This window comes from Saccopteryx bilineata, chromosome 5, assembly GCF_036850765.1.
Source record: "Saccopteryx bilineata isolate mSacBil1 chromosome 5, mSacBil1_pri_phased_curated, whole genome shotgun sequence".
NCBI lineage: Eukaryota > Metazoa > Chordata > Mammalia > Chiroptera > Emballonuridae > Saccopteryx > Saccopteryx bilineata.
The window spans coordinates 141,975,592-141,994,810 of NC_089494.1; the positions used below are offsets into that span (position 1 = coordinate 141,975,592).

At 40.2% G+C, this 19,219-nt stretch overlaps 1 protein-coding gene and 1 long non-coding RNA gene across 5 annotated transcripts in view; both read right to left on the bottom strand.

Annotated features, from left to right (window-relative positions):
- ARMC3 (armadillo repeat containing 3) overlaps positions 1–8,444 on the bottom strand; it is a 110,717-nt gene extending 102,273 nt beyond the window's left edge. For 3 of the 4 annotated variants that reach the window (XM_066279574.1, XM_066279572.1, XM_066279575.1), the window contains exons 1-2: positions 8,312–8,444; positions 5,097–5,145 (exon numbers count right to left, since the gene is read on the bottom strand). In XM_066279574.1, coding sequence (XP_066135671.1) covers positions 5,097–5,144 — 48 coding nt within the window. In that variant the 5' untranslated portion in view covers position 5,145; positions 8,312–8,444. The remainder of the gene's footprint in view (positions 1–5,096; positions 5,146–8,311) is intronic. The other variant, XM_066279573.1, reaches the window with a different exon arrangement.
- Positions 8,445–8,650: 206 nt separating this feature from the next.
- Positions 8,651–13,938, bottom strand: LOC136338077 (uncharacterized). Its single transcript, XR_010731915.1, has 3 exons — positions 13,715–13,938; positions 10,012–10,660; positions 8,651–9,723 (listed from the first exon to the last, which is right to left on the bottom strand). It is a non-coding gene; the product is annotated as an uncharacterized lncRNA (long non-coding RNA).
- Between the last annotated feature and the right edge of the window lie 5,281 nt (positions 13,939–19,219).

Here is a 19,219-nt window from a genome sequence, read left to right on the forward strand (position 1 = left end):
GTAAAACAATATTTGTTCAATAAACGAATGAATTTCTTCAGGCAAACGACTATGTTATTTCTTCATCTCCATTCCATAGAATAAATGTGGGGTATGGAAACTCAGTAAATGTAAAGTGCCTCTGGAGCTTCCTTTTTTCGGGTTCTGGACTTAAGTACCTTAACTGTGTATTGTCTGTTGATGTGAGGAGAGCAGGCTCTAGGGATACCTTCTCCCACTGAAATTATATGTAACACCTGTGGTGTGCATTTTTGTGGGGAGAACCCACAGTTACCATCTTGCCCTCATGAGGTCCCTGACTCCCTACCCAACCTTGAGAATCATACACTTGGATCAGTGTTACAGCTGCAAACAGTCCCCTGATGTTCTGGAGTTACCTCCTCCTTCAACCCCCACTCAGAACAAATTCCCCTTCCATTTTAGGACATTCACTTCAGAGCCTTCTGACATTTCATTATTTTTAAAGCTGATTTTATAAAGATGTGAATAAATGTACTGTTGAAACATGGATATGTCATGATTTTCAGAATGACTACAATTCTCAAAGGAGTAGAGCACATAAAAATATATTTATCTTTTAAAATTATTATTATTATTGAGAGGTAGGAAGGCAGAGGCAGACACCCACATGCGCCCCAACTGGTATCCACCGGCAAGCCCCTGCCAGGTGATGCTGAGCCCGACTGAGCTGTAGCTCTGTTGCTCCGCAAGCTATTTTAGCGTGTAAAGCGGAGGCAGTGCCCAGGGCCAACGTTGCTCGACCATTTGAGCCATTGCTGCCAAAGGGGAAAAGGGAGAGAGAGAGATAAAGAAGGGGGAGGGGGAGGGGGGAGAAAGAGATGGTCGCTTATCCTGTGTGCCCTGACGAGGAATCAAACCCAGGACTTCCACACACCGGGCCAACACTCTACCACTGAACTAACCAGCCAGGGCCTGAAAATACATTTAAACAACAACAATAATAAGTATCTTTCATTTCTCTTCAAGGGTTTAGAAAACACTTCAGTATTTTGCCACATCTTCTGCTCACTATTAAGGAAAGGGTAGGATGGCATCTGAAAAGCTTAAAGTGACTGAGACTGTCAGAGCTCCAAACGAAAGCGCTGTCAAAGGAGGAGAAACACCCGTTCTTGGCAGAGAGTGGAGAAACTTGGCAGACACTTGTTTCTCCTACAGAGCTACAGCATTATAGTAATTTTTATGAAAAAAGATGCTGAGAATAAAATGATAGCTCTAACAGAATGCCGCACTACTAAATAAATAATACTGCGCTGTAATTACATGTTCCATCTGCTTTCCTGTGAGAGACTCAATCAGTCACCAACAAGCTGCTTGTGAAATTATAATTTCATGCTCTGCACAAAGTAAATAATGACCAAAAATTATTTACAAAAAAAAAGAATGAAAGAAAGGGGAAGCATTTCAACTAAGCTTTGAATTTTAAGCTCAGTCAATTAGAGGAGCCATAGGTTTATGGAGAAACTTTTATACGTCTGTGAAGAAAGTAAGACACTGTCTAGGGCAGTTTGTCCAGTAGAACTTTGATGTGGACATGCTGATTCCGCACTTTCCAATGTGGCAGCCACAGCCACATGTGACACTTAAGTACATGAAGTGTAACTAATATGACTGAGAAACTGAATTTTTACTTTTTTTTATTGTAAATTTTAATTAACATAATTTTTATAATTTTAAATTTAAATAATCTCATGTGACTAGTGGTTACTGGATTAGCACAAGTCTAAAAGGTCACAAAATTACAAAGTGAAAAGTAGATATATCGTGACAGGTAAATGATTTTTCTGGTGCTGGTAAGTGCAAATAAAAGGATTCTTTGATCTCTACTGGAAGGTGTTGACCACATCACTGATTTCAGGTCACAGGAACCAATTACGCAGAGAAAGAAAAACACATATGGAAGGAGCAGACAGTGCCAGTCTAGTAGAAACTTTTAGTTAGAAACTACAGAGATACCAGTTTAAATCTGCTAAAACGTGTTAAGGTTACTATGAGAACAATTAGTTTGACCTCTGGTTTGCTTTGCAACATGATTCAAAGTTAACAAACAGTGAGAGCAAGGTGAGCAAGCTAATTATTACTTATGCAGCTTCATATATGTGTATTATTCATGAATTTATACTCCATGTCTTATTCCTGCTGGCTGGTTTATCTGTGATGAAGAAGAAAGATGGGATAATAAGTCACCATGATGCTTCATTTCTAGGAAAATATCTGTGACAGTTTTGACAGTCTGTGACAAAGTTTTAAAGGTTGAGTTCTGAGGCTGATGAAGAAGGTTCAGAAGTAACAAGCCCAGGGGGTGTCTCAGTATTCCAAAGAACTGGGGTTGGCTGCCCAGGTGAAGGAGCAAGTTCTACTATTGTGTGTTGCTCTGATTCAACACTCACCAAGCCTAGCTTCCCCCAAGCACTTAACTAGGGAGAGAAGGTGGTGAACCATTAACATAAATGTTTAGTTGATACTTAATCATTGATATTCCAGAGCCAGGTCATAGCCTCTGAGAGTTTAGATACTGTGATTCATCCACTGAAGCTCAGTGGCCTCTGAAATATTAAGAGAATGAAATTGCCATGCTTGTAAACTTGAAGACCTGACCATGAATCATGATGGTCACACACTAGGCCTAAGAGAACTTGAGTGGCCAGCTGGTCTTCCAAACCTGATCACCTGCCTCCTTTCAAAGTTCAAACTCCTACAGTTCTGTAGAATGACAAACAGTACCCTCAACTATATCATTAATAATAACAGCATTTACTAAGTTCTTAACTAGTGCGAGGCACTGTCTCAGCATCTTCATTGATCTAACCTTGCCACACTTCTCTGAGTAGATATTAAGTGAATGTCCTGTGAAGTGGATATCATTCCATCCTCACTTGGGTATACTGAGGGATTTTTGCACCAGATCATGGATGGTGGAAGACAGAGTAAGGATTCCGACTCTGGCACTTTAACTCCAGAGCCTTACTCTTCATTGCTGAATATTTTGCTTTATACTAAATATTGTCTACTAAGGTCATTTCTGTTAGTAATTCTCTTACGTAATAATTCCACAGGCTGTTTTCCTTTTGCTATCGCATCACAAACAGCCTTTCAGCCAGACATGGCAGTAATCTGGGAAGGCAGGATACAGCTGGATTGGTGGTTTAAGCCATATCTTCCCACTTCTAGGCCTCGTCTTAGCTAGTGTTCCCTTTTATGAGAAGAAATAAAGACCAATATTCACAGATTAACATATGTTTTGACAAGAAAACTATTAAGAAAAGCAAAGGGAGCTTTTGTTTTAACCATATCACCAAACACTCTTCTCTCTGTCCCTGGTACCCATTTTAACCAGTAGATGAAAGACTAATGAAAACAAAAATCTTTGACATGTACTATTTGACTAGAATGTTCATGACTGCATAATTTATAATACCCAAAATGAGAAACCACTCAAAATGCCTATCAATGCTAATATTGATAGGTAAGATGAGGTATATTCACAGATGTTATACAGGAATAAAAAAAAAATCACAATTATATACAACAGTATGGATAAATCTCAAAAATGTACTATTGAACAGAAGTCAGATAAGAGAGAATATACTTTATGGTTTCATTTATATAGTTCAAATACAGGCCACACTAAGTGATGATGTTAGAGTCCTTGGGGAGATTGAGGAGAATAGAGGGATTTCTGTGAGACTGGTTATGTTCTGTTTTTGATCTGGGTGCTGGTTATATAGTTGTGTTCATTGTGTAAAATGTAATTAAGCTGTATTTTTTGTGTACTTTTCTGTATATGTATTAGGCTTCAATAAAAAGTTTAAAATTGGAGAAAAAATAAAATAAAATATTTGGAAACAATGTTTCTAGGAAATATATACAGATTTAAACTACCATTAGTTAACACACAAAAGTTTGTTTTCTCAGTTATGTATCCTTCTTTTAAATACGGTTTACATTTATAATTTGTACATCAAATCTTGACTAGACTATGAAGTAGTATACCTTAAATTGTAGTATACTGTTTCAAAGTGTTAGAAGTTACAAGATAGAAAGGTGATTAGATATTTTAATATTACTGTATCAACTTTTTAGCATGAAGTCAGAGTAGGAGAAAGATAGAAAGACCCTGGGGCAAAGGGGTAATCAGAGACCATTGGTGATTGTTATGCATGCCCTTGGCTGCCTGCAAGGCTGTTGTAAACTGAGCTAGATTTTTGTCAAAGCTAGGATTTGAATGATGTCTCAAGACTGGATTGTGTCCCTCCAAGGACTAGGGCAGAGGACAATACCAGCAAGACAATCATAAAATTATAGAAAGTGTCTTAGACAAATATAGCCATCAGTTAATAGTCCCTTAATTCTAATCAAAAAGTATTTGTTATAAAGTACTGTGTTCATGAGTTCACTTTCTAGTAGTAAGATGTCAATAATGGTCTTCTGCAGCAAAATGAGAGGTAATGCAAACCTAGAATGCAATGAATAAATAAGAGAATTTGTAATGTTTTCAGAGTATGTCTAAAGGAAAAAAGCCGGACTGAACAAAATACATCAGAATACCATAATGAGCATCTGTGCAAAGCTTTCTTATACCTGGGCTGATAAGTGCTTCCACAGCCTCTGAGCCTCTGTGCCCAGTTGTATTGAAGGATCATATATAAGAAGTTACACAGTGGTGTGTGTGTGTGTGTGTAACAACCTTATATACATACCTAATAGCTATAGCATATAACTTCCAGTTCATTTTGAAAATTCGCTTGGGTAATTAACATTAATACAGACCGACAAATGTAAAGTATTTAAAAGAACAAACCAAAACTATTTATTCATTAACTTGCCTTATAAACATGCTATCCACATACTGGAAAAGCTAATAATCACTCTCTAATTGCGCTAATTATATAATGACAATGTTGTAAATGTTTGTTTATATAAATATTAGATTTCTTTGACTAATCTTATCATTAGTCAGACTTTGGATTTCTGCCACCATGTACTCATGTATATGCTGGTACGTGCCAAACTGTTTGAACAATTTATTTTTAAAACTGCTTGTTAATATGCTACAGGTATTCAAATCAGAGACTTACCACGTCCTTAGGAGGGGGTTCTGCTTCCTTCTTTAGCTTTTTACCCATTCTGAGAAAAGAAGCAACAAATGGTTAAAGAATCATTTATATATTATGTATATATGTACAAATTTCTCAGTTACCTCTGTCCTTACAAGATTCATTTCCTTTAAATTTTACCTAAAAAGAGACATATAGAAATTATTGCTCATGTACAAATATGTTAATTACATCCCTATCCAAACAATAAGTTTAAAGGAACTTATTAATAAGAGTGTTGGGCATTAGTTCTGGCTTCCAGTGGAAAGGAAGTGGATATATTAGTTACGTAGCTTTTACTTTTTAACTTACTGTGCTGATAGCTCACTGATGTGGGTTTGGGAGACAAAGTTCAAGTTACTTTTGAGATCTGCAAGAATGTTTTGCCACAAAAGGTAAGATTTTTGTCTGCTTTCTTGAATTGATCTATCCAAGCACCCAGGACAGTGTCTGGTACTTAATAAACATTCATAATTTATAAAAATAATTAACTCTGCTTTTCCTGGGAGTAATGATTTTGTGAATTATATCAAAGATCTACCAACCCCAGATGAACATTTGTGTCATTTTCCCAGATGACAAAGTTTTTCTGATATAATCCATAGCTCCAAAAGTCATTGAGAATCTAAAGAAACGTCATTTTGGGAAACTGGATTACTCCTTGCAAGAACCTTTTCTACCTGCCCTCATGTTTACAGGCCTTTGTGGAAAAAAGTCCAAAGAATAGTTGCCATAGTTGATGCACCACCGAGAAATAACTCCACCTAAGTACAGAAAGCTTTCTAAGATGTTCGTGACTGTTAGACTAACTCTAGAAATCTTTAAAATGTTCTCCAATAAGAGTCTGTGGGATTATATTTGTCATTAGGCAATCTCCAATGATATATTCTAGCTTCAAGAGAAATCCTTGGAAACTCTACAATGTCACGGTTAGTTCAGATGGCTTTACAAGGGAGATAAGCAGCTCCTAGCATTAAACACTGACAAGAATTTATCACATATGTTAAAAAGGCACGTGTTCGTAGGAGCTCATAGGAACTTCCAGAAAATATATACTTCAGGTCCCTAACATCATGTCACATAAATTTCAAGATCTTTGATAGCTGGGGTAAGCGTACTCTGTGATGCACTACCTCACACTATATCCAATACATTAAAATGTTAAAATGCTCCCACATTGCCCATTATATATAATTTTCATCATAAACTGTTTTAAAATTTTGCAGTTGAAATCATTCAGCAATCAGTTTGTGTACCAGAAATTCTTGCAAAAATGAGACAGTTATTTTTAAAAGTAATGAAATTTTAATATTAATGAAAATATTTGGGTGATGGGAATGCAGCATAAGCAAATGGCAAAATAACCTAGAGCTGTTTCCTCTGAACATATGTACCCTGATTTATCAATGTCACCCTATTAATATTAATCAAAAAATATTAATGAAAATATTTAACATTAATATTCCCCTTATCTTCATATGTTGGAGCCAACATATAATATTTATTTTAATCTCAAACATCTTTTATAGATACTTTAAAAATACACAGGCTCTAGACTTTGTGCCTATACTGTTTCATGCAGACAGAAACTATTCTGGACAAATGAAAATCTATTCTATGATTAACATCTAATAATAATAAAAAAAGATTTCATAGCTCTTTATAATGGATTTCAAACTATAGCAGTCTTAAATATAACAAAAAAAATTTCTTATAAATATTTGGAAGCAAATAAATTATACTTGCACAAAGTTGCTTTAAGTCATCTGATTTTCATTCAGGAACTTATTTTTCCTATTTCAATATAGTCGTTTCATACCTATTCAGTGCAGTTTGATGTGGGCTCATGCACAGATTTTTTTAGGACTCCTTAGGTAGCTATCCCGTATAGCCTCTACAGACTCATCACTGACTGATGGCCTACCAGAACGGGGTTTCTCCACCAAACTGCCGGTTTCCTTCAACTGCTTATCCCACCGAGTAATGTTATTCCTATGTGGTGGCACTTCATTATAAACGCTCCGATATTCACGTTGCACTTTGGTCACGGATTCGAATTTAGCAAGCCACAGAACACACTGAACTTTCCTCTGTACCATCCACATCTCGACTGGCATGGCCATGGGCTGCTCCGCTGTATACACAGTGTTACATCATCATCTGCGCATGCGCACATGCTGCCACATCATCCTACAGAAACTGGGAGGGTTTTCCTTTTATTTGGTGCAGATTTCACATTTCTATCGTCTTTTGTTGCTTTCCTGTGACTGGTCAAAAGTGCACCATGACTTTACAGACACACTGTAGTTACTTTCTTGTGTGTTTTATACCGTGATTTCACCATCCTACGTGGATTTCTATTCCCCATTTTCAACCTCCCTTTCTGGGACCATTTTTCTACTAAATTCTTAAATTAATGGACAGGTTTTGAAATCTGTTTCCATTTATTGCTTCAATCATCTCCAATGGATCAACAGCATATTGTCATTTAAAACAATATTTAAAATCTGCTATGTATCTAGCCGGTCTCCTATTGTTGAGCATTTATTTGTTTGCAATGTTATAGAATTATGGACAAGGCAAGCATGAACTTTAAACATAAATGAATGAATCCTTAGACCAGGGTTCTCAAACTCGCGGCCCGCCCACCAATTTTGTGCGGCCGCAGACTGGCCCGCAGACTAATCCACGAAGTTTGATTAGTCTGCGGGCCGCGAGTTTGAGACCCCAGCCTTAGACATAAAATCTTCATCCACATCTTCAACTGTTTCTTTAGGGTAAATCCCTAGCTGCATAAGAACTAGAAGAAAAAGTGTGAAACTCGTTGCATTGGGTATGAAAACAAGCCAGCTTTAAATTTGTAGCTTCTTGATTATTGAAGAGCAGCCACATTTTTTCATGAGTGTATTGATCATTCATACTTCTCCTTATGACCTTTCAGCCTAGGCGATCTGAAATATTTTCTAATTGGGAGATTTATTTTGAGAAGACTTAAAGAGGAGAAGTTGAGACCCACTTCCTGAGTCAAGGAACAAACCCTCAGACCTCTCCTAGGGGCCTCAGTTTTGTTGCCTGTTCAATGGGAGGTGACCAGTCTGCTTATGAAACCCACCCCCTCCCCAGTCTAACACTGCAAGTGTAGGACAGGGATCCACAACCCCTCACAAAGTTGCCCTGAAGCCCTCACCGCGCGGCACCTTCTCCGTCCGCAAGTTTTGCTGCACCTCTGCTCTGGGCCTCTCCAAACCAAGGGGTAGCGGTGCAGCCGTCCACTCGCCTTAACCTGCGGGGAGATCCCGCGGAGCAACAGCTGCGCAGACCTAGCAGACAGCACCGCGCTGCCTGCTCAGGACTCCTTGTCCAATGTTGTCCCAGGCTGCTAGGCGACGCCGTGCCGCGCCTGCGCACGCTGTGGGAATGCGCGCCTCCGTCCGGGGAGCGCGCGCTCGGCTGTTCCGTGCGCCAATTGGCCCGCAAGGATAGCGGCCGCTGCTCCAGAAGCCAAATTAGCCCTCAGTTCCCAGCCCGCGTGCTCCCCCAGGACGGGCTCACAGTCTGGAGCTCGGTGTAGGCAGCTTCCCCCTCGCCACTTCCTGCTAGGGCTCGGGGAAGCTGCAGACCTTCACCGCCAGCCTTCTCTGCACTGGACAGCCCAGTCTTTCCCCAGACTTGTCCCGTTTTTCCTCTCCCTGCCATTCCTCCCAAACGCCTTAGAACCTCACTTACCCTTCCTCCTCCACCGCCAACTCCAATCAGCAGTTGCGTCAATCAGCCATCCCTATTTTGTTCCCTCTGATACACACTTACTGCCACCCCAGTCCAGGGCCTCCTAACTAAGGACCACGGTAGTTCTCTCTACAAACCACAGACAGATCAACCTTCCAGAAATCATTGCTCCAGTCATCGCACTCCCCTACTCAAACTCTACTGGCTTCTTAAAATAGTCTAAACTCGCAGCCTGGCATTCAAAGCTGACTGCACGTCCTTTTTTCTACTTCTACTTTCATGACTATTGTTTAGGTCTTTTTGTGTTTTTTGTTTTGTTTTGTTTTTACTTAAATATTGATCTTTTCCAGTGTAAGGCATTTTCTGCGGAGGAAGAAAAAAGGGTGTAGCCACCAAGTGTGGGCTAGCAAAAGCTTTATTCCGAGCACATCTGGGGCAAAGTTCACTGGATGAACTTTGCAGAGACCGGTGAGTCGCACAGCTTCTCCCACCCCCACATGCAGAGGGAGTGGTGGTGGTAATTTATAGCATTGGTAAGGTGGTGGCTGGTTGATATGACCTGGCAAGATTTCATTGGCTGACACATTTTTCAAAATGCTCCTGTGTCATTTCTTTTGGTGGTCATGGGTGTGGGTGGTTTCTGCCAAAGTCCCCAGACCTGGTTCCTCATGTGACCTTCCCCCATTGCCAACTGACCTCACTTTCGGACCTTTTTTATTAGATAGGGGAACCTCTAGTAGTCTGGCTACTTCCTGCTGGTTAGGGGCGTTGTTGGGAAGGGAGGCCAGAAGGTGGTGGCTCTGAGGGGAGTCCCCTAGATGGGTGTAGGAGCATCTGGTTGACCGTGACTCGAGAAACCTCGAGGATGCGGCCCTGTAAGAATCTGAAAAAAAGAGGAGCAAACATGAGTAATGTGCTAATAATTAGAACAGTACATAGGATAGGAACAACCCAAGTGAGGATGAGTGACTGCCACCGGGAAGTTAAGCAGGTTGTAGGAAAAGAGATCCTTGCGCAGTTTCTCTTGCAGAGGGTTGAGGACATTGATGTTTTCTTCCATCAGGCCAGTCTCATTGATATAGTAACAGCATTGCTCCCTGCTTTAATTCACTCTGGGAGCAGGTTCCCAGTGGGAGGGACAGGAGTAACAGGAGGATCTGCAGGGCCCAACCTTTTGGTGAGCCGGAGACGGGTGGGGCCCAGTGGTTCCTACTGCCAGCTGGGCAGTCCCATCCACCTGGGCTGTAGGGAGTTGGGCTGGAGCTCCCTTAGAAGAATCCTGTCTCCTGGATGGAAGGGGACTGCTGGACGAGCTTCATCTGGACCCCCTATGGGAGGAAGGGTCCGGTCCATGTGTTCCCTGAGAAGATGGTGGCGTAAAGACAGAAAGGGGAGGTATATGGCAAGGGGAGGGGGGTTGACAGGTAAATTGTGATTGATTAGGAATGGTCTACCATAATCCAGCTCAAAGGGGGCTGAGTCCAGTGGGTTTTCGCAGGGTTGCTCTGATTCTGGTGAGTGCCAGGGGGAGGAGGTTTGGCCAGGAGAGTCTGGTCTTGATGGAAAGTTTGGTTAGCTGACCCTTCAGGATGCCATGGGCCCTTTCCACCTTACCCAACGATTGAGGGTAATAGGCTATGTGAGTCTTCATGTAATGTTTAGAGAGGTGGCAACCTGCTGGACTATTTGGGCAGTGAAGGTCGGGCCATTGTCTGACTGGATGGTAGTCGGCAGTCCAAACCGCAGGATGATGTTTTCAATGAGAATGGAGGCAACGGTGTCTGCCATTTCTCAAGAGGTGGGAAAGGCTTCTATCCACCCTGAAAAGGTATCAACAAAAGTTCAGAGATAACAGAGTTTTTTTGTGAGGGAGCATGTGAGTGAAGTCGATTTGCCAATCTTGTCCCAGTACATGCCCCCTCAGTTGGTGAGAGGGGAAGCGGGGGAGGAGTCCCCCTGTTTTGGTGCCCTGAATAGTGGATAAAGTCCAGTATCTCAGGGGAGCAGGCTTCTGCATTGTTGGCATGAGGATTTGAGCCTCACCTTTGTTAGTTCTTAAACCTTCTCTTTATGGCCCCTCTTCAACTGTGCCTGTCTTAGGTCATCCTTGCTTTCAGGAATCTTACCTGTCTTTGACTAACCAGCCATCTTAAGAACAATACAGAGTTATGATTGAGGGGGGAGCAATGTCCCTTCCGAAATGCTTAGTTTTATTCATTTATCATTCTTAGCAGCTGATGATGCTATTTTACAATACATTTTCTTTCTAATTTTTAGAGCTGATTGTTATGTAAAGGCTAAGTTGACTGCCTCAGTATCTTCCTTGATTCTGGCTAACAGAAATTGGTGGAAAGTATTCAAAATTTCCTCACTTGCTTGGGTGCTAGAATTTCACTTAAGCTAGGTAACCAGAAACATTTACTCGTGGTAGTCTCAATTGTCTTAACTGGGCAGCGTATGTATAGTACAGATTCTAACAGTCCTGTTAGGGCTTGAGGCTTCCCTGATAAAGGGAATTCGAATTAACAAAAGGCTCTTGAAATAACAAATACATTTCTAACATAGAAAATGCTTTTTACACAACAAGGGATCCTTGGTACAAAAAGGAAGTCTTTAGATTTGGCAAACTATACAATTCTATATGTCTTATCATTAGTACAATTTTAGTACAATTTACAATAAGAGGATTGTAAACTACCATCCTCAATGAACCACTGATTTACTGAGAAAAATAGGAATGGTAAAAATGCACTCCCTATTTCGTAACTACCCAGCTGGCAAAAAAGATGCTAACCCTCTTCTTGGCCCACTATTAAGTCAATATAAGGAAAACGGTCAGGGTGCCTGGAATTTCAGGTGCCAGAGGGGGAGCAGGCGCTGGAAGCTATGAAAGGAGCCTGCCCCTTTTATTTTTTTTTCTGCCACTTTTTCGTACAGCCATTAGCAAAACAATAGCCCCTCCTAAGCAGGAACGCAATCTTTATCCACCACCTGCAACCAACTGCCCTGCTCCAAGCAGCTGCCTAGTGCCATTTCCCACAACAAAAGCAGCAAACCAAAAAAATACAAATTTCACAAATTCATCTTCCCAACAGGGGGCAACTCTAGCCCACATGAGGTTTTCAGTTTCCTCAGGGACACAGCAACCCTTAAATCCTCTGAGAACCTTCTCTTACAGTATTCTACCATTATGGCTAAAGCAGTGGGTCTCCCCTGTGAACCTCATGCCTCCCACGTCAGACAACAACCATGCCACACGAAAGAACTTGAGGTAGGGGAAACTTGGAGGGGACCCAACACCCACCTCGGCCCTATCAGTCTTTAAGGCTCAGAACCTTAGAACTTCCCTTGGCTTTTGCCTTCTGGTTTTAAGCCAGAAATTTCCAATTTTTTGCATGCAAGAACTTAATTCAGGCCTTAAAAACAGACACATTTAGACATTAAACAAAGACTTCACATACAATAATACAAATCAAGAAATTTAAATGAGCATGCTTTACTTATTTCTATTGAAATTATTCCAGAGATTTTCTTGACAAACAAAGAGAATTTACAGAACAGACCATCTACTATTTACATCTACACTTGACTTTTAGGCACACAGTTCAACAGACAAAGGAAGCGGTCCCCCGTCAGGGGCCTCTCAGGTGCTCATAGGCCACGGCCACATTCCTGGAACTTAGGCTCAGGCACCAGAGATCCTCACTCACACACCAACCACTCAGGGGTTTTAGACAGAAACATTAAAAACAAAGAATGAGATCTCAGACAGCACAGAGGTGCCCTGGAAGTCTGAGACAGGACTGATTAACTCAGTCCGTACTCAGGTTTCTTCCTGAGAGCACCACCAAATGTCCACACTCAATAGTTTTAAACTGACTAGTCCCAAACAGAATTTAGCAAAGTAAGAGATCTGCCTCACCTCCGGAGGTCAGAATTCACACTCCTCAATCTTTCTGCCGAATTGTCGAATTTGGGGACTGGAGGTGTCTGCTGAAGAGTTTTCCGAACCCCACAGGAAAATGGGAACCCTGGAACGTCTCAGGTGGCACCTTTTCTCGAGATTCCAGTGGGGTCAGGCAACCCTCCAGAGAGACCAGCCAATTGGAGTGTCTCTATCTGGTGACACGGAACACCGGCATTCCGAACGAGTTCCCAAATGTTGTAAAGTAGCATTCTGTGGGTTTACATAGACACCAAAGCAGGATACAGAGAAGTTTTAGGAAGAGATTTGGATGGGACATGCAGTAATGGTACCGCGCAAGGGGAAGGAAAAGAAGAGAGTTCCTTAGGGGAGGTCGGCGAAGGAGGAAGGATCAGGAGCGGAGGGTTTAGTTGAGGTTTCTCTAGTTAAAAGGACTTGTGCTGTAGAGCAGGCAGCACAGAGATTAGGACAGAAGCACATATACTAGAGGCCCTGAATGTAAGGGATATCTGACCATTTTCCAGTTTTTTGGCAAAAGTTCTGTAAATCAGTAATGGTGTTAAAATCGAAAGTCCCTTCAGGAGGCCACCTGGTTCAATTTCCAGTGGTATTGTGGCCCGGCCACCGTGGAGAAGATCAGTTTCTTCTTTAGGGAGGGATTAATGTTTGAGAGATTCCGGGTAGGGCACCCCAAGGGTGTTTTTGAGCCAGGTTTAGATTCCTGTGCCCTATGGTTGCCCTCAGCCTCAGAGTGATCAGAATGAGAATTGGCATCCCGCAACTCAATCTCTGGCCACTGGATGGTCAGGTAGAGTGGGAGTGTCCGGGACATCTCCACGGGCACACACGCACTTGGAACAAATAAGAGGTCCCTGATGCAGCTGCAATTACAGACAGGGAGTTTCAGAGGAGGAAAGAACTGAGGGGAAGCTGGAGGCAGGGGACTTACCGCACTATGTCCCGAAGTGGGTGGGAGGTCGGAGGTCCTGTTCTTCCTCAGAATGGAAGGGGAGAGGAGTGGCCCCCAAGGGCTTCAAGCTCCTCCTGGGTTTCAGCACCAAATGTAAGGTATTTCCCACTGTGGAAGAAAGAAGGACGTAGCCACCAAGTGTGGACTAGCAAAAACTTTATTCAGAGCACATCCCGGTGAAGTTCACTGGTCCACAAGACAGGAGCCAGAGAAGTTGCACAGTTTCTCCTGCAAGGGGGTAATTTATAGCGTCAGTAAGGTGGTGGCAGGTTGACATGATGTGGTGAGATTTCATTGACTGACAGATTTTTCAAAATGCTCCTGTGCCATTTGTTTTGGCAGTCATGAATGTGGGCGGTTTTAGCAAAAGTCCCTGGACCTGGTTCCTCATGTGACCTTCCCCCATTGCCAACTGACCTCACATCCAGGATCTGTCTGTCCCTGGCATTCTTCTGCTTTCCAGGGTGATCTTATATTTATGACTTCACTAACATATATATATAGCTCCAAATCGGGCTCCAATACTGAGCTCTAGTCTTTTATATCCATCTTCTTACTGGACACCTTTACTTGGATGTTCACAGGCACCTCAAGTATCAATATTACCCACCTAAACTCATCATTTCCCCAATATAAACACGTGTTTCTATTTATCCAGGGGTACTACCTAGATTCCTAAATATGAACTTGACACTCATCCTAGAGTCATTCTTCTTCATATACAGTTATTGGATACCCCCAAAGTCTCTTGAATTTATTCTGACCTTTCCATTCCTATAACTCAAGTACAGTATGTCACCATCCTTTACCTGGATTCATCTAACAAGCCTTCTGATAGGTCTCCTAGCTTCTTCTGAGCTTCAATCCATCTCCTCCAGGGTGATCAGTTATCTTTATAATATGTCCCTTTCTTGGTTGGCTCCCAATTTCTCTATCACATATGTGATGAGATGCTGTTGAGAACCGAAATATAAACAGGGTAATTTTGCAATTTGGATATATATTGGGGACACAGGTGCTGGACCAAACCCCCCACCTCACCTGCTTAGTTAACAAAGAGCTATACCTGATTCTCACTTGTCCCACCCATGTTCTCCAGAAGAGACTGGAAGCTAGTTTCTTATTAGTGTAAAGTTAGATTTGAATGGTATGGGGGGGGGGGGGTTGTCTTTGAGTTGTTTTGGAAACAATTGAATTGCTAATGGACCACATTTTTTTTCCCTGAATAAAGACAGATGCGCTTCTGGGGGCTGCCATTGCATCACCTCAGGAACAGTAGAGACTGTTCGCTGTGCAGTCCTCCCAGACCGTGTGTGTGTGTGTGTGTGTGTCTCTTTACGTCTCTGTCTATTATTTATTCAAGTTCATACCTTTTCCTGTTCGAGACCCCAGATTAGACTTGTTGTGGCTGGACCGCAACAAGATGCAACAAGATTCTTTTTCTTTTTTTAAGAGAGAGAGAGGCAGGGAAAGAGAGACAGGAACATCAAGTGGCTCCTGTATGTGCCCTGACTGAGGAATCAAACCAGCAACCTCCGGCTCGGGGATGATGCTCTAATCAATTGAGCTATCTGGAGCTATCTGGCCAGGGCTTAATTTTTTTTTGATTGATTGACTTTTAGAGAGACAGAGAGAGAAAAGGAGAGAGAGAGGGCTGGGGGAAGAGAAGCATTCACTTTTTTTGTTCCACTCAGTCATGCAATCACTGGCTGCTTCCCATGTGTGCCCTGACCAGGACTGAACCCACAACCTTGTCGTTTTGGGACAGTGCTCTTAACCGACTGAGCTATCTGACCAGGGTCACAAGATTCTTAAATTGGCATTCCACACTACTGCAATAACTTCTCTAATAGCTAAATAATTAGCAAATTGCTCATAATTCTTCAAGTACATCATGACATTTTATGCTCTAACTCTCCTAGTCAGCCTGAAAACCATCTATTGGTCTTTCAAATGTTATTTTAATCACAATTTCCTGCAGAAAGTCTTCATTGACTTCTCTAGACATAGTGAAACATTTCTCATTTTATGCCATCACAATATCTTAAACTTGCTCAATTTCTACTGTTTTCACATGATATTGTAATTTATTTGTTTATGTGTGTCTTCCCATTTAAGCTGTTTCTAAATGTTCTTCAAATAACTAACATTTATTGAATTTTCCTTATGAGCCAGGCAATTATGAAGTGGTTAGAGTGCATCAATAAATCCTCACAGTAACCTTCTGAAGGATGAGAGAAATAATTGGCATAAGGTCAGCCTACTAATAACTGACAGAGCCAGGACTTGAACCGAGCTCACCTTGACTCTTATAGCCATGTTCTGAACCAATACACTGTGCAAGCCTATCCTGAAAATGTAGTATCATAACAAACTGTAAAGGGCTTTCATGAAATCATTAAAACTTCTGTTTTAAAAAAATAAATAAATAAAAAAAATAAAAATAAAAAAAATAAAAAAAAACTTCTGTTTTGGTTTTTTTTCACAGACTTAGTCTTTCCTGCAAATGTCTATTTTTTTGTCTTATTTATTTTACCATACACAGTTGGATGACTGTTGACAAGTGTTTTCAGTTGTGTAACCACTACCACACAAAAAAAGATATATAGAACGTTTCCATCACCCCAAATTTTTCTCATGCCACTTTGAAGTTAAACAGCTCCCTCCACCCCCTTCCCTAAGAACAATTGATCTTGGGGATTTTTTCCCTTATACTTTTGCCTTTTCTAGAATATCTTATACATGGAACCACATGTGCTGCCCCTTGTTTCTACTTCTTTAATTTAGCCTAATACTTGTGAGATTTGTCCGTGGTGTTCCTTGTCTCTTGATTGCGAGTAGTATTACACTAGTACGTAGAAGTACAACATCCATTCACTAGTTGATGGACGTTTGGGTTCTTTCTAATTTTGGACTGTACAAATAAATCTGCTTTAAATATTTATGCATGAGTTTTTGTATGAACATGTTTTTCCCTCCTCAGGAAAATACCCAAAAGTGGAATTTCTGTGTCTTACGCCATGTGTATATTTAATGTTATGAGAACTTGCCAAACTGTTTTCCAAAGGAACTACATTATATTTGCATTCCCACCAGCAATAAACAGAATATCCAATTGCTTCATATGCTCTATAACTCTTAATCTTGTCAGTCCTTTTAATGTTAGCCGTTCTGGTGGCTGTGTAGTGGTGTTCCCACCAGTTTTCCTTTGCTTTTCCTTCATGACTAGTGATGGGCTTGTTCCCTGTACTTGTTCAATTTTTCTATATCTTCTTTTTGTGTAGTGTCTGTTCAAACATCTTTTTTACTTTTAATTGAATTGTTGTCTTACTACTGTTGAGTTGTAAGAGTTCTCTAAATATCCTGGGTACAGATCACTTGTCATACATATGTAATTTGGAAATATTTTCTGCAGTATATGCTTTATTTTTATTTCTTAAAATTCTCTTCAAAGACCAGAAGCTTTCATTTTGATAAAGTACAATTTATTCATCTTTTAAATTATTGATTTGAAAAGAGAGAGAAAGAGAGACAGGAACATCGATCTGGTCTTCCTTATACCCTGACTAGAGATTTAACCAACAAACTCTGCTCTTCAGGCCAATGTTCTAACCAACCAAGCTATATTGCCAAGACTATTTTTTTTAATAATTTTTTATTTTGGTTTTGCCTTAAGAGATCTCTGCCTATGTGGAGAAAAAGGAACCCTCATTCACTGTTGGTGGGACTGTAAAGTAGTACAACCATTATGGAGGAAAGTATGGTGGTTCCTCAAAAAACTGCAAATAGAACTACCTTATGACCCAGCAATCCCTCTACTGGGTATATACCCCAAAACCTCAGAAACATTGATACGTAAAGACACATGTAGCCCCATGTTCATTGCAGCACTGTTCACAGTGGCCAAGACATGGAAACAACCAAAAAGCCCTTCAATAGAAGACTGGATAAAGAAGATGTGGCACATATACACTATGGAATACTACTCAGCCATAAGAAATGATGACATCAGATCATTTACAGCAATATGGTGGGATCTTGATAACATTATAAGGAGTGAAATAAGTAAATCAGAAAAAAACAAGAACTACATGATTCCATACATTGGTGGAACATAAAAATGAGACTAAGAGACATGGACAAGAGTGTGGTGGTTACCAGGGGTGGGGGGAGGGAGGACATAGGAGGGAGGGAGGGAGAGAGTTAGGGAGAGGGGGAGGGGCACAGAGAACTAGATAGAGGGTGGCGGAGGACAATCTGACTTTGGGCGAGGGGTACGCAACATAATTTAATGACAAAATAACCTAGACATGTTTTCTTTGAATATATGTACCCTGATTTATTAATGTCATCCCATTACCATTAATAAAAATTTATAAAAAAATAAAATAAAGATTTCACATATAAGTGATATTAAAAAAAAAAAGAGAGAGATCTCTGCCTAATCTGCCACCTCAAAATGAAAATAAAGAGCTTCTCTTATGTTTTGTTTTAGAGGTCTTATTCTTTTAACTCTTACATTTAGGTCTATGATCTATTTCAAGTAAATTTTCATAAATGGTATGAGTTAGAGGTCAAAGGTAAAATTTTTGCATATGGATGTACAAATGTTTCAGTATCATTTGAAGAAAACACTGCTTTATGTCTTTGGAATTACTATAGCATCTTTGTGAAAAATAAATTTATCCTTTATATCCAAATCTATGTCTGTACTCTGTTCTGTTCCCTTGATTAATATGTCTGTCCTTATACTAATACCACAATCTCTTGATTATTGTAACTTTACAGTAAGTCTTGAAGTCAGGTAACATGAGTCCTCTAAATTTTTTCTTCTTAAAAATTGTATTTAGCATTCTAACTGCTTTGCATTTTCCCACAGTTTTAAAAATTGGCTTGTCAATTTCTACTAAAAATCAGTTGAAATTTTGATTGGGATTTTACTGAGTCTATAGATAAATTGGGGGAGAATTGACAGCTTACTAATAGTGAATCTTCCCCTTCATGAGTATATCTATCTCCATTTATTTGGATATTTTAAATTTTCTTGCTTTATTTATAGTTCTTGCATTGTGTTTTAAAATTTTTTGTATCTAAGCATTTTGTGGATTTTGATGTTATTGTAAAAAAAGTCCTTTTAAATTTCAATTTCAAAATCATCACTTCTAATATAAATAAATAGTTGTGATTTTTACATATTGATCTTGTCTACTGTGACTTTGTTAAGCTCATTTATTATTTCAAAAGGTTTTTTATAGATTCATTCATACTTTTGAAATAGATGTTCATGCCATCTATAAATAAAGCATTTTGCTTCATTCTTTTCAGTTTGAATATCTTTCTTTTTATTTTTTCTTCCCCCATTGCACTATGTAAAATCTCCCATACAATGCCAAATAGAAGTGATATAAGCAGATATTTTTGCCTTGTGCCAAATCTTAGGGAGAAAGCATTCAGTCTTTACCATGAACTAAAAGGGTTTTTTCT